A 15,541-nucleotide genomic window follows, 5' to 3' on the forward strand; every position below is an offset into this window, starting at 1 on the left:
GAATCCATGTTGTCTGTTCCTGATCACCTTCCTCTCTTCCATATTGACCTTGATAACTTTGCTTCTGTTGTACTTGATTCTGGACCTAGGACCCAACAGTCCCCCAGCTCTTTAAATTGGCAATTAATTGGAAATCAATAACCACTGAAGAATTGGGCAACAAAACTGAAATTATGGTCCTCAGATGCAGGGCCTCTTAATCAATTTACTTCATCCCAGGAAATCATCTTCATATGTTCTAGGTCAAAGGTGGCTGAATGATGGCTCATGAGCCACATGCAGCTCTTTTACAGTTAAAGTGCCTGCAGGGGCTTGGAGCTTCAGCAGGAGTGGGACTGAAGCTCCGAGCCCTGGCAGGCACCTACCACAGGGCTGAAGCCCCAGCAGGTGAACCCCCACTCTTGAACTTCTGAAGACTGTCATATGCAACTAAGAGAGTCAGTAAGTTTGGCCACCCCTGTTCTAGGTGCTGAAGGGAATACCTAGAACATAGGGTGCTGGAAGTTCACTAGGTGGCACTCTTTCTCCTAAGTCAGTAGTGTACCAACACCATACAATAGTAGGGAACATTGTACTGTAGCAAGTGGTGAAACTCAGTATGGGGGAGGTATAGCTCAGTGCTAAACCCAGGGTTGTGAGTTCAATCCTTGAAGGGGCCCTTTAGGGATCTGGGGCAAAAATCTGTCTGGGGATTGGCCCTGCTTTGAGCCAGGGGGTTGGATTAGATGACCTCCTGAGGTCCCTTCCAACCCTGATATCCTATGATTCCCAGAGGTTGTCTTTGGTATGATATAGAAGACTATGGTTCTGATCACATGTGGTCATCAAGAATTCCATGTCAATTCTTGTAAGAGTCATGGGGTTGGTCCAGGAGAAATTCTAGAATGTGCAGGGGACACACATTCACCTAGGGCAGCTGCAAAAGGCTGAGCGACTAGCCCTGGCCTGTCTGTCACCCCTGCCTGTAATGGTCTTTCACAGCATTTTCCCTCTTACATCTCCCCACATTGTCTCTTCTGTCTGTGGCTGCCCCAGAGCTGCATGGGGCCCGATGACTGTTCAGATCTGCCGTGAGTTCTGTTCCCTGCCCTGGGTTGCGTCCATTCTCCTCAGCTGTCAGTGCAAGAGCAAAGGAGGAGCAATGCATTGCACCAGAGCTTCCTTAAGAGGCTGTTCCAGGAGGGGAGTTATGCCTCGCGCCCTGGTTAATATTCATAAGCTGGGGGCGTGATGTTCAGGCCGGCCAGACGGCTGAGCCTGGGGATCCTCTGCGGAGTGTGAAAGTGACAGCTGGGCAGAGGGGAGTCCCGGAGGAGTACACCGCCCCTCCTGCACAGCCCCAGGCGGCAGCCCGGGCCCCTGCATGCTCCCGCGGGGTTCGGATCCTGCCCAGCCCCAGGCGCAGCAGCCAACCTCTCCTCCCGGGCTCCCCTCCTCAGCCGCCGCGGGGCCCCCGCCGCCCCGGAGAGCCCCTCTGCCCCCGTGCCCTATGGATTGCAGCCGTCCCGTGGTAGGAGGAGCCATGCCCTGTGGGGGCCCGGGGCCCTGCCATCGGCTGCGCGGGGCAGCGCTGGAGTAACCCCGAGCCTCGGATCGGCGGAGGGAGCGAGGGACGCCCGGGATCCGGCCTGCCGCGCTGGCGGGAAGGCGGCTCTGCGCCTCACCTAACCCTGCGCCGGCGGGGCGCTGCCCGGCACCATGGACAGTATCCTGGAGCCCTTCCCCTCCGAGCGCCTCTTCCCCGGGGGCAGCTCCGGCTTCCTGGACCTGGGCGACCTGAACGAAGCGGATTTCCTCAGCAATGTGGTAAGGGAGCCGGGAGTGGGGGCGGGGGCCGCTTGGGCTCGTCCTGGAGTGCCCCGGGCTCCCCTCCAAACAGCGCCTAGTCGTGCGGGGCCACGGCAGCTGCTCGGGGAATTCCCGCCTGTAGCCGGGCAGGGAAGCGTGAGCCTGGGCAGCGCAGCTCCCGTTTCCCTGAACCTGGCTCCGGCACTGAGCGCCCCAAGGCCAATGCTCCCCATGGCCCTGCAAAGCTCCGCCGGCCTGAGACCCCTCTCACTGAGAGTCCCCTACAGCTGTACCCCGCCGCCCACACTCACACAGGCAGACACTCCTGCCACCTCCTTCAGGGATCAGCCTCCCCTTTGGCAAGACTGATGCCAGTTTTTAAACCATGTCTAATGGGAATTCCGCAGCGGGTCCTGGCACTTTGTTCCGTTGCTTAACTAACTCTTCCCACTCTAACTGTACTGGAGACACTAAAGTTAGGGGGCAGCAGGCCCTTCTGTTGGAAACCTCTACATTCCCTTGCTAACAGCTTTTTGTAAAATGACATTTGGAGGGTGAAACATCTGTTGCTTGGCTAACACAGTTGTGACTTACTTGGGGGGGAATCAGTTGATTCCCAGTGTGTAAAAACAGTGTATTCACCTTTAAGAAAATTGTCCAGACTTTGTGCACTCACATGTACAGTTGGTCCATTCTAAAACTTCAAACTGGGATGTTGTTCCAAATGAGGAGTGTGAGTTTTGTGTTTGTCAGCAAATTTAGCTTTGAACTAGTATGAATATTGCTGTCTCTCTGCCAAGCAGTAGAGGACATCTGGGGCTTTTCACATCACCTTCCCAGTGGAGAATAAATCAGTGACCCAAAATTTGGGTATATTCTAAGTGTAACTTGTTTTATTTACACATACATCAGTCCTGGAACAGAGATGGTCACAAGCAGCATGCAGCTAATCCCTTCTTTCAGTAATCTCACCCCAAGTCCTCCCCCCCCCCTTCAAGGGTGCACCTCTGTCTCTGATTGGAGTAAATTCTTGAGGCAAAGGGTATGTCTACATGGCAGTCAGTGAGTGAGGGCAGAACATGTAGACATGTCTGAACTAGCTTTGATCTAGCTAGCTCAGTCAGTAACAGTGAATCCCAGCAGCAAAGGCTGTACAACCCCTCACAGGACTCTGGTGACACATTCAAGTGGCTAGCCTGTACTGCCACAACTTCACTGTACATTAGTTCAGCTAATTAGATCAAATCTAGCACCGCTATGTTTACATGTGCCGAAGTCACACTTCTAATTGCAGTGTAGACATAGGTAGAGAGCAAAATCATCTACTCCTTGCACTGCTCCCCCTACTGAGAACCTTTGCATGGCAAAACTAACACACACACAGCAGGTCTTCTCAAGACTGAACATTTGCTCACACCCTAAGGCCTGGTCTACATACTTTTGAAAGTTCGACTGGTGTAACTATTTCAGTTATGGGTATGATTATTTTTCCAGAAATAGTAATCCTGGTAAAAGCCCTAGTATGGATGTAGATATATTAGTGTAAAAGTACCTTACAGCAAATTAGGTTATTCTTATATAAAAATAATCTGTACCGTTATGTGCACTCTTATGTCTCTATAACTGGATCCGTACTAGGGGAGTTGTATAAATTAGACAAAGCCCAAGAAAAATAACTTGGAAGACTGTACATACCAGCACCGCCCAGTGATACCTGCCATGACACTATATTTAAAAATGTGTACTGACCATATTCAGTATGTTACTTTCCTGATGGATTAAATTCCATTTCTGCTCTAACAGTGACTGCAAAACTGGCATGAAAAGTCTCCATGCTCATTATTTCTCAGTTACTCTAGATTTATTGCATTCAGTTGACAAGTAAAAGCTTTTTTTTCTTTCACACCACAGGCTCCCCTGGGGATCGGAGACTCTTTGTTCTTGTGCATGATCAACAATAAAGATTCTGTAATCTTAATTCAGATTACAAATCTGTTGATGATAGTGGAGCCTGAATGTACTGTAATCCAATTCACCCTCTGTGTAGTGGCTCTGCAGGGATAACAGCCAGAAAAAGGAGTAAAGATGAACTTAAGTAAATCCAGCAAATCTTACTGTGATAATGATGGCAAGGGGTCTGTTAAGTAAGGAGATCTTATTTTTACATAATTGCGTTTCAATGTATTTCACTTAAAATTAAAGCACGATGGTTGCATGATAATTCTTAAAACCATCAATGATTTCACTTCAGAGTGAGATGAGGTTCAACTTGGGGACCCTTCCATATATTGTTTAGCAAATGTAGTTTCCTCTAAAGAGGTTGGACACTGTTAGGCTATTGTGTTCACCATCAACCTCTTCCTGAAACAATAACCTTCCTTAGTTAATTGTCTTGTCACTTAAGCAGTAGTTTATAACTCTTTTATTCTAAGGATGTAACAAGCTGAAATAATGGGATCATAGGTCTAGGTGCATCTCGGAATTAATAAATTAATGTGATTGAAAAGGGACACTTGAAAGAGAACAGTGTTATTGGTTGGAGTCTGACTGATATCTAGTTTAAAAAGCATAAACAGGGCTGGGTTTAATTGGTGCTTGGATAGGTGAACTCCAAGGGGAAAGGTGTCTATGGAAAACACTCCTTTTGTTCACCAAGATGTGTATATTACTAATGACAGCAAAAACAGATTCTCCTTCAGCTTGCTAGGTCACTTACTGCTTATGAACACAGAGGAGTTTGTTCAGTGTTTTCACTGGAAATGACTGTTTATTAATAAAGCTAATCCTTCATGTGATGTTTGCTCATTGAATTAACCTTTCTGAATTCTGCACTGTCCACACCAGGCTTTGGCATTTTTCATTATTCTTGTCAGAATACATGTACTCGCTCCTTGGTTTAACAGAGCAATGGCTCAGAGAGCTCTCATTCTCTCTCAGCCCTCTTCAGTATCAAGCTTCTCAGCTCTATGATTCTGAGACTGGGCCTTCAGGCTCCAGCACCCCATTTCTCATTCTGTGCTCTTCAATGTGTTCAGACTTGTGGTGATTCTTCTCCCCCTTCAGGAAGCATGCACCCAGTAAGCATTTGTTTTTAAAAGGCTGCCTTGTGTCAGTTAGAATACAGAATCTGAGGGCAGCATGGAACAGCCAAGCCAAGACAGTCTGTATTGGCAGAAGCAACTGTCCCAATATTCCATGCTCCCCTGCAATTTTCTTTGGTCTCTCTCACTGTTGTGGGTGTGACTAGGCTGCAATCAGAGGTGTGATTGCAGAATATGTAAACATACCAGAGCTAGTTTTAATCTAGCTAGCTTGGGTACCAGTAGTAGTGACACTGCAGCGGCATGGATCTGAGCATGGACTAGCTTCCGAGTAAGTACCCAGGGACTTGGGCAAGCTTGTATAGCCCACATTGCAGCCCATATTGCTGTTGGTACCCAAGCTTGCAAGACTAAAGATAGCATGGGTGTGTTTACGTATGCTGCAATCACACACCTCAATTGGAGAGCAGACATACTCTGTATCTGCACCCACATGCTAAAAATCCAGTCTGTTCACACCTCAGGTTCCTTGTCTCCAGCCACACTGTATTCATGTTTCAGCTTCCTTGGTTGCCACTCATTAAAACTTGTGTTTGATTATTGAGGCTTCCATTGTCTACCCATATGCAGACAGACTTTGATAGTGCATCCACACATCAGCCTCCTGCTGGCTGTGCAGGGCTCTGCAGAGTCCTGCCTCAGTTTTCCTTTCACTCAGGCTCCTCAATAACTCCACCAAAGCTTGTGTCCAATAACATCACCTCTTCTTGTTGTCTTGTTATTAACATACAACAAAATCTCTTCTACCCAAGTCTTACACAGAGCACAGCCCCTCTTCCCTGGAGTCCATCTCCAAGTTTCCAAGCTGGGCACAGCATCTGAGCCTTTCCCAGGCTCTGCTTAGCCTCTCTCCTCAACCCAGCCTGCTCTTTTCTGAACATCCACTCTCAGGCCTTCTTACCTGGAACCTAGACTTTCTCTTTGTGTCTACAGGAAATCTCAGGGCTTTCAACCTGGAGTTATTCCACATGCTCACAGTGTCCAAGAGGCCTCCAGGCCCAAAACCCTTCCCCCAGTCAAGGGTCTCCTGCAGGAGCCTCCTGCTATCTGCTGTGGCTTCTACCATAGCTACTTTTAGCAGCACCCTTACCTCCCTGAGCTGAGAGAGTTTCAGTGGATAACCTTCCTTCCCCTGTTCCTGTCTTCCCCTTTAGAAGATCCAGGCACTAAACCCAATGGGGCAGCTAGTAATCAGTCATAGGTGCACTGTACCCGCTGCTCCCTCTCAAAGGGGCCAGTCAACCTGTGGTAATGTGTTACAATATGAACTCTTACTGTGTGACAGCGTGCACTATTTGATAAATAATACGATCTAATGGAATGGGAAAAGTTACATGTATTTCTGGACTGTTTCTTGAGAGACAGTGTGTAAACTTGTTCTATTTTTTACTATTTTTATGTTCACACTGCTATTTTCTATAACTTTAATGTGGTGTCTTTTGTGTTACTCCATATATGTCTTGGAATCAGGTAATGCGGGCCACCAAAAATGAGCTAATTAGTAAATTGTATGTAGAAAACAGAGCTATGCTAAGGACAGTGCCAATAGAAACTGGAAAGGGTCTTTGCTAACAAATGTAAATATAGTATGTTCCTTGGAGGTGAAATTGATCCCTGTGCAAGCCTATGTACCATAAGTTCCTCTTTTATGCCCTATTATGAGGCTTTAGCAAGTGCACAGGCCTTGTTCTGCCCTTGGCGCAGGGGTGAGTTTCATCCTGTATGAGCTCCATTCTTTCCTCCCTTGCCCCCCACAGCTGGACCTAAAGGCTTAGCCAGGAATTCTCCTCAGTTTCCATTTCTCTTGTTGGATTCCAGAGGGGTGTGCGCAGGAATTTAAATTTCATTGGGTTTTGGAGGTTCATGTTCTGTGCCTCAGCCCTGAGGCCAGAGGATTTCTGTGCCCCCACCAGTTATTGGGGGTGCCCCTGCTTGCCCCCCTTTCTGCATGCCCCTGATACAAGACATTATTAGAGGCACACAATGGTCTCTGGGGCTGATGCCAGTCATAGACACTTATGAAAGTGTCATAGCTTCCTATTCCTCAAGCTATGAAGCTTAGTTAATTTGTATCATTCTTATAGTTACCTGTCTTTAGCTTCTTAGTCTGTTTTAGTGTGATGAGAGCATTGGGCAGGTCAATAAAAATATATGATCTTTATCCTGCTTAGAATTGGGCTTGTCAAGAAATATTTTGTGACCCCAGTGGAGATGTAGTACATTGGTGGAAGGAATGCATTTTAATAAAAACGTTCCCAGATTTTCCTTTGGCTCAGTCACTTTGTTCTGCCAGCTCCTCTTCTTGGACATTCCCTTGCAGCTGATCGAGAGACGTCTGAGAAGCATTAGTGGAACAGGGCAGTTAACCCAACATTGGCAGCCCTCAGTGGAACACAATAGTACAGTTCCTTATGATCAGAAATCAAAAGGAAGAAAGTAAAGACATTTCTCCACTGTTGATATTTTCAAAGATATTTATATGGCCCTAGTTACTGTAGTCTCTGAGTACCTCACAATCTTTAATGTATTTATCCTCACAATACCTCTATGAGGTAGGGAAATGCTATTGTTCCCATTTTACAGATGGGGTGAGTGGCAGAGAGAGGCTAACTGACTTGCCCATGATAACTTAGGAAGTCTATGGCCATATAGGGAATTGCACCCAGGTCTTGCAAATTCTGGGCTTGTTACCCACACTTTCTAGGGCACCCCACCTTTACCCTTCTGTGGGCTCAAGGGGTAACCAAGTTAATTTAGGCATCCCCACCCTTTCCCAGTTCTTAGGGCTCCAGGTGAAAGGCATCCACCAATACCTATTCCCTAGGACTCAAGGCCACCCATACTCAGTTCCTAGGACTCAGAGCGTATTCTTCTGAGGGTTTTCGAGGCCTTTTATCAGTGAAAGTGCCTTACCCAGTAATATTTTTAACCTCTATTTGTTAACAGTTACTGAAACAGAATGCATATGCTAAGCAGACAGTGCTCACCACTGCCAATAAGGCAAACAAAGTTTTCCTGGTGGCCAGTCAGGATCAGGTTATCTGGGGCTCCTCCAGTTTCTGCCTGATATGATTGGCAGGGTGTTGAGTCTGGCAGCTCTGATCCTGGGCTGTGTCCTGGTGGTAGGTTCCAAAGAACTTCCTTTTGAACCCCAATTTATGTAGTGAAACTTGAGTCCTGCTTAGTTTAAAATGATTGGTTAAGGTATAGCTAAAGTACTACAAAATAATTCTTTGACCAATCCTAACATATTGCAAAACAATCCTTTAACTAATCGTATCCCACCCCGTTAGTTGATTTAGATCTTGCAAAATTAGTTATGTGACTGAAACGATCAAAGAATCAGACAGAAACCATACAGATAAACAATAAAGAAGTAGGGACCTGTAGAGGAGTGGACTCACCCCTGCAGCACCTCCTGCTGGTGACTTCCAGGAATTAGCTCATTCCAGCTCCAGAGCACCCTCTGCAGGCCAATGATCCACCTGTCCTCTGGCCCCATGTCCCTCCCTGGACCCCGGTGCCCTTTTACCTGGGGTGCTGCCCCCTGGCAGTAACCCCTCAGTCTTAGGGTCTCCCCTCCCCAGGGAACCCCCACCCACTATTCTCACCTTGCCTCAGTATAAGGTTACTGCCAGTCATCATCTAGCGCTATGCCCTGGGACAGACTGCAATGTCAGCCTACTCATCGCTGGCACCTTGCCTCAGTATAAGGCTACTGCCAGTCATCATCTAACCCCACGCCCTGGGGCAGACTGCAGTGTCAGCCTACTCATCACTGGCAAGGAGGGTTTGGACCTGGTGCCTTGGCCTACCCCTGGGCTACCCTCTGCAACCCCCAGTACCTTTTAGCCCAGTGCTAGGCCACAGCCTGGGGCTTTCCAGGCTGGAGCTCTCCAGCTCCTCAGCCTGTCTCCAGCCCTGCTCCAGTCAGGTACTTTGTCTCTAGCTCCCTGCAGCCAGGCCCTTCTCCCTCTACAGACAGACAGAGACACTCTGGGCCTCTGGCTTACTGCCTCTTATAGGGGCCAGCTGGGCCTGATTGGGGCATGGCCACAGCTGAACCTACTTTCCCCAATCAGTCCAGGCTTCTTGCCCAAGCCACAGCCCTCTCCTGGGCTGTTTCAAGCCCTTCAGAGCAGGGGCAGGGGACCACCCTGCTACAGGACCATGAAGGCAAAACAATAAAGAAGTATAGATTTCACAGTCACAACTCTTAATAAGTGATTCCTTGCCTGACAGAATGCCATCAAACAAAGTTTTCTTAAGATGTTTAAAGATCTGTTTCTTTATTTGGTGATGGTGGGTACTATTAGGACAGGAGCATCTTCTTAACAGCACAATATTTCATTGTTTTAATGCACTTTAGATGGAATGTGAAGATGTGACTTTCTGCCTTGTAGCTCATGGCAGCTGCTGTCCTTATGTGGCTGCAGAAAAAGGCCTCAGACTTTACAGGCTAGCAGTCTAACCACCAGACTATCATTCTCCTCTGTGGCATAAGGTACCTCCTGAGCCTACAACAATGTCACTTTGTAGCCTTAAACTGAAAATCAACATTTATTTTTTGGCAGTGGGGAGATATGACCTTTCTTTAGAACAGGGGTCGGCAACCTTTCAGAAGTCGAGTGCCAAGTCTTCATTCATTCACTCTTGTTTAACGTTTCGTGTGCCAGTAATACATTTTAATGTTTTTAGAAGGTTTCTTTCTATAAGTCGATAATATATAAATAACTATTGTTGTATGTAAAGTAAATAAGGTTTTTAAAATGTTTAAGAAGCTTCATTTAAAATTAAATAAAATGCAGAGCCCCCCGGACCAGTGGCCAGGACTCAGGCAGTGTGAGTGCCACTGAAAATCAGCTCACGTGCTGCCTTAGGCACTCGTGCCATAGGTTGCCTACCCGTGTTTTAGAAGGTCTTGTCATCTGTTGAGTGGAGGAGAGTTGTGTATACCTAACATATTCTGAAGAAAACTAAGAATTCTCTGTCAAGAACACTTGAGAAACATCATCCTGGAAACAGCATACTCTCCTACTAGACAACTTCTGGCATGTGGGTTGGGATCAGCTGGACAATCTCATCCCAGCCACCATCCTCATGTCCTGAGGAGATCCCTGCAATCATGGTGGCATGCCACAGTTAATGGTTATGGTAGTGCCTGACTGCTGTTGTTCAGAGGCAGACAAGAAGAGAGAGCCTTGGACCATGTCTGCAGAGAGCTAGACATCAGAAAAAGGAATAAAAGAGAGAGTCATAAACGTGCATCTGAGTGGGGAGAAACAGGAAAGGATTATGTGAAAATGTTTGCAAAGTAAATATATTAAGCAACGAGCAAAGGGTGGAAGCTTCCTGTTACATGTGTGCTAAAGTCATTGGTTACACAGGCCGATCCAGAAGAGCACGTCAGCAGCAGCAATTGTGAATCAGAAACTGCAAGATAGTAGCTCTGCAGATGTTGGGGAAGGTGTCTAAATTACTGTACCTACAAATGCACTTTGGACAGATCTGTCAGAAAATTGCTATCTCCTGAGACATGCCCAGCAGTCAGTGCTGCTGGCAGTTTTGGTGGAGGCAGGAGGACCTTGCTGTAATAGATCAGGTGAGAGCATCAGAATATGGAAAACCTCCCAGATTGTAAATCAACTCATTTTACCTCCACCTCTAAGAGTCCTGCTAGGAACATGACTTGATCCACTTAGATTCAAAGGATGACTAATCTTCTGGGAAACATATGTGAGGGATTCTTGGCCCCTTCCTTTCTCCAGTAGATGAAAGCCTGGTTGCAAAAAAGCAAGATAAGCCCCTGGTGCTGGTCTGTCTTCACAACACGCACCACATGCCCAAAGGAAGGAAGTAAATCACATGCTTCAAATGCCTATTTTCCTTTTTGTTTCTCAGCTTCCATTGTCATGGTGCTTGGGGTTTTCCCCCCTCAGGCTCTGGCCTTGGTGCTGAATACACCTGAAGGATGGTCTTTGGTGCAACCTCAGATTGCTGTTTTGTTTTTGGTGGTGGGGAGAGGGGATGCTGGGGGAATACTATCTGGTGGGTAAGAAAATACTCAACTAGCATTTTTACAGATAGTTGATAGGTCAGGATACTTGATTATCCTTGGGGGAATTTCAGAGTTTAATGGTGCTCATGGGTAGGAGACACCTACAGGTTCTCAGGCATGCTAGGACACCTGAATTATTATTATTTTATTTATTTGTATTACCATAGTACCTAGGAGCCCTGGGCATGGACCAGGCCCCCATTGTGCTAGGTGCTGTACAAACACAGAGCAAAAATACAGTCCCTGTTCCAGGGAAATTACAATCTAACTATCCATCAAAAGACAACATGGATACAGACGGACCAACATAGGAGTCCTAGTAAACAATACAGCCCAGCATTGTCGCATGAAGGTCTCTGCACAATAACAGCTATTGTCAAATTTTATGTGGGCATCACAGCAAAGGAGAGTTTTGAGGAGGGATTTGAAGGTGGATAATAAGGTAGAGTCTGAAGCATGTGGACAGCATGATGAAAACCTCAAGGTGCTTGTCTGACAGTTTAACAAGTGAGTAGTAGAGGCTGGCATTATGGACCTACCAGAGGTATGTGTCAACACTTGATAGTGAATGAGAGAAGGTAGGTAGGGTGGGGATTGACTGTGAAGGCCTTTGGCAGTGAATACAAGCAGCTTATGTTTGAAACGATAGAGAAGGGAGAGCTATTGGAGGGATTCAAAGAGATAGATGACATACTCATGAATAGTGAGTGGGTTCTAAATATCCATAGGGTATTGTGGTGTTATACACAGACACTAGGTTGGTTACAATATTTATTTACCATGGTGTATCTTGGTTGTATTCTGAAAGACTGGAACAGGATCCATTTCTAGTAGGAGCTTAGTTTCAGCGAGTGGAAAAAGGAATAATGAATGGATTTCTCTCCCAAACAGGCTCTTAAAGTGGAGTCCTGTGGAGAGTGATTTTATAATAACAGTCTATCTTTGGCTATAAATCTTCCCCTATGAATCGTGTGTTGACTCTGAGAAGGGTATAACTCTGGGCTCCACATGATCACTTCATGTTTCCAAACCATCTCTTTGTATGTAGGGAATCCTTATAATACCAATGGAGATGAGGGAATTTAATTTCATCTATGGAGTTGGTCCCAGGGTAACAACATGACAGGTTTCCCCTCACAGCCAGGTGGTGAAGATTGTGTTTTGGTGTAAAAGTGATTGTAAGTCTTCTCAAGATTTATTTATTTTGGTACAACTTAGAAAATAGATTATTCCAATTATTAAAATCTGTGCATTCTGCCCACACTACTTGGATTGCAACAACTCAGGTCCACTAGCTGACTCTACTATTGGAAAGTCCACTTCAGGACCCAAGAGGGAACTAAAAAAATCACCCTGATTATACCGTTTGCTGTTGTGTTGATGTTGAGGAACAGATAGCTGATAGGAGGAAAGCTCATTCCAACTGTGATCTCAGTTCTAATAAGCTAAGAAGAGTCATATCTAGTCATTCCTTGGATAGCAGACTGCCTAGGAAAACCCACCCACTGCAAGAAGTGGTGATGAGGACTCACTAGTAGCCATCCTTCCTTGAGAGATAGCACTGGGTTAGTTCCCAAGCGGTAGAGGCACCATCTTTTCAATCAGAGGTAGAATGGAGATTCTGAATACCTATTGCCATTAAAGATTCCATGGCACTTTTTATAGGAGTCAAGGTTGTTAGTCCTGGTCTCCAGGCCAAATTCATTAATTATATTGCACCAACCTAAACTCCCACTGCAGTTTCAATTAAACACAATATTCTTCTTTGCTCACTGATCTAATGTTTTGGGTAATGTTTGTACATGTTATTTACTGTTAATATTAATAATAATATGTAGTTTTTTGTGTGCAGTTAAACAGCAGCTGCTTCCTATCCCAGAGGTGGCTGCACTGGTGGGTGAAGTGACTCCTATATATATATATATTTTGTTTATATGCACTTTAATATTCCTTGGGTGAATGGTATAGAAACTATATATGATTTGTTTTAGGCTTGTGTGGTGGAAGAGAGCTGGTGACTCTCAGGATCCCCTTTTTTGTTCCTTCCTGTATGGGAAGCTCACATAAGGCCTTGTAAAAATAGGACTGAATGGTTAGGTGCTTTCTTGGCTTAGTATGTCTACCATTGCATGGTTTGTATTCGCTCTCAGAGCAGGAAAAGCTAGAGCAGGGAGTGGGAACCTTAGTGCAATGCCAGAATAGGAGGTGACTGCAGGTAGTGTACTGAAAGGCAGGCTGTGTGTTTCAATCCAGTTGCTTTCCATGTACCCACCATGCAATGTTTACATCTGTCTAGTTATTCCTGGCTGCTCTAGAAAACTAACTTCCGTTTCTCTCCTGCTGCAAGGAGGAAGAGTTTGAATGTCCTTTCTCTCATTCATGATGCTCATGAACCCACTTGACTATCCCCTCTCCTTTTTTCTTTATGGTCTCCTGTATTCCCTTACCCTCTCTCTCCTTTTTTCTCCTTCCTCCTTTTCTCACCCTTTCTGTTGCTAAATCTCTCATTATCTGTCTGCCTTCATAATCCTATGGACTTTTTCTGGCCTGGTCAGTGTCAAAGTGAAAAGGTGGTTGAAGTAGGTCTTCTCTACGCACCAGACAAGGTCACATGGAGAGTTTGAATGCGTGTACTATGATACACGCTGTCCAGTAACCTCTCCCTGTTCATCTCTCTCTCTCTCTCTAGGCTGTGATGAACCCTATGTCCTTCTAAGGTTGCATGAGTCACACTATCTCAAACAGTGATGACACTTGTATTAGCTAAGCCTGACTTAAACTTGTTCTTTTTCCTAGACCAAATAGAAAGTAACATCTTTAGTTTGATGATCAAGCTCCTGTTCAACAGGAGTGTTATCATTCACTTGGTGGCAGAGGTAGCACTATACATACGTTTTGTATCAGTTATGAGGTATATTGCATAGGAGGGAAGTGGCTAGTACATTCTTTTTCGGTGCTGTCAGCGTTCCTTCTGCAGTGTGAGCTTCCTTACTGTGATGCCCAGTGGAATTCTAGCAGGGTAAGCTTCCTCACTGCAGTGCCTACTAGAAATCTAGCAGGATACATTTACTCACTTGGTACCCTCTGGAATTCATGTCTAGCAGGATAAGCTTCCTCACTGCAATGCATCTGAAATTCTTGCAGGGTGAGCTTCTACCTATGTCAACATGTCCCTACCAGCCAATATGCCGAGAGTCCTTGATCCTCCTCCTGGATTTCCACTGTTAGTGATACTCCTTTTCCTAGTAGAGCTTTTTCTGAAAGAAATATTGTATGGAGAGTTTGAATGTACATACTATGACACATGAAAAAGGCTGTTCTGAGGCATGAGCAGAGCTGAATAAAGAAGAGGTCAATGTTTGTGGGTGCATTTCATTGTTAAGTTTTGCATTCAGAATGGCTTAATGTAGAATCTAGGTGATAAATTAATGACAGCCAAAAGAGAGAGCGAGGGAGGACAGGCAAGTGCTTTTGGCTGAGCTAACAGCTGCCCCAGGGAAGGAACTGAAAGATAAGCAGTTTAGTTGAAGGGAAATAAGCTATGACATTTTTAAAGAATGTTGATGGAACACTTTTTTTCAAAGCCTTTTTCAGTCTCTCTATCTCAAAGTTCTTAGCATAGTAATTAGATCATCTCTGAACTCTCTCTGTTGTTTCCATGCTAATATGGTGACATCGGAGTTGGTGAGGTGCTGTGAGGTGCAATTTACTTGCCAATTGAACTGAGCTGGTAAAGGTCAGTGGTCCTGTGAATGGGCCATTAGCCCAGGGAGTTAGGAAACCTGTGTTCTATTCCAAGCTCTGTTAGTTACTTGGTGTGTGATCTTGGGTAGGTTAATTAAGGAGGATGATAATACTTATTCATATTTGTGCAGTGCTTTGCAATCTATGGATGAAATGGGCTACATAAATGTTGGGCATTATGCACCTGGCAGAAACCAGCCACACTTTATAAGACCTCAAATATTCTGCAGGCTGTATTTCATGTTCCTCTCCAAGTAATACCTTGGTATTACTACTTGATTCTTGTGAACAGCACCAAGTTAGCGTCATCTGCACATTTAATTCACATGCTGTTGCCACCAGCAGCCTTTTGGGCTAACTACTCCCGCACTGTCCCAGGGACACCTCTCCCTGCCTCCATTTATCCCTGGCTTACACACCTATAGCCAATGTCAGCCCTCCTAATGGTGCTCCCATGCAACTCAATTTGAGTTAATTTTGCTATTAAGACTTTAGGAAGTCCATCACTGTATCATACACTGTACTTCCACAATGCTCTGCATGAAGGACCTCATCCAAAGCCCATTGTAGTCAGTGAAGTTCTTGCATTGGCTTCAGTGAATTAGGCACTGAATGAATACAGCTGAACTGAAGGAGTCATAAGATCCTTATTCCATACCTTTGAACTCTATAGGTCTGATTCTGATCTCAGATACACCAAGTAAATCTAGAGTAACTTTACTGAAGTCAGCAGAGAATCCTGTGGCACCTTATAGACTAACAGACGTTTTGGATCATGAGCTTTCATGGGTGAATACCCACTTCGTCAGATGAATGTAGTGGAAATTTCCAGGGGCAGGTATATATATGC

At 45.5% G+C, this 15,541-nt stretch overlaps 1 protein-coding gene across 1 annotated transcript in view; it reads left to right on the plus strand.

Annotated features, from left to right (window-relative positions):
* Positions 1-1,601: 1,601 nt before the first annotated feature.
* CREB3L1 (cAMP responsive element binding protein 3 like 1) overlaps positions 1,602-15,541 on the plus strand; it is a 61,203-nt gene continuing 47,263 nt past the window's right edge. Inside the window, exon 1 of the mRNA XM_032775095.2 lies at positions 1,602-1,806. Coding sequence (XP_032630986.1) covers positions 1,699-1,806 — 108 coding nt within the window. The 5' untranslated portion in view covers positions 1,602-1,698. The remainder of the gene's footprint in view (positions 1,807-15,541) is intronic.

Source organism: Chelonoidis abingdonii, chromosome 4 (assembly GCF_003597395.2).
Source record: "Chelonoidis abingdonii isolate Lonesome George chromosome 4, CheloAbing_2.0, whole genome shotgun sequence".
NCBI lineage: Eukaryota > Metazoa > Chordata > Testudines > Testudinidae > Chelonoidis > Chelonoidis abingdonii.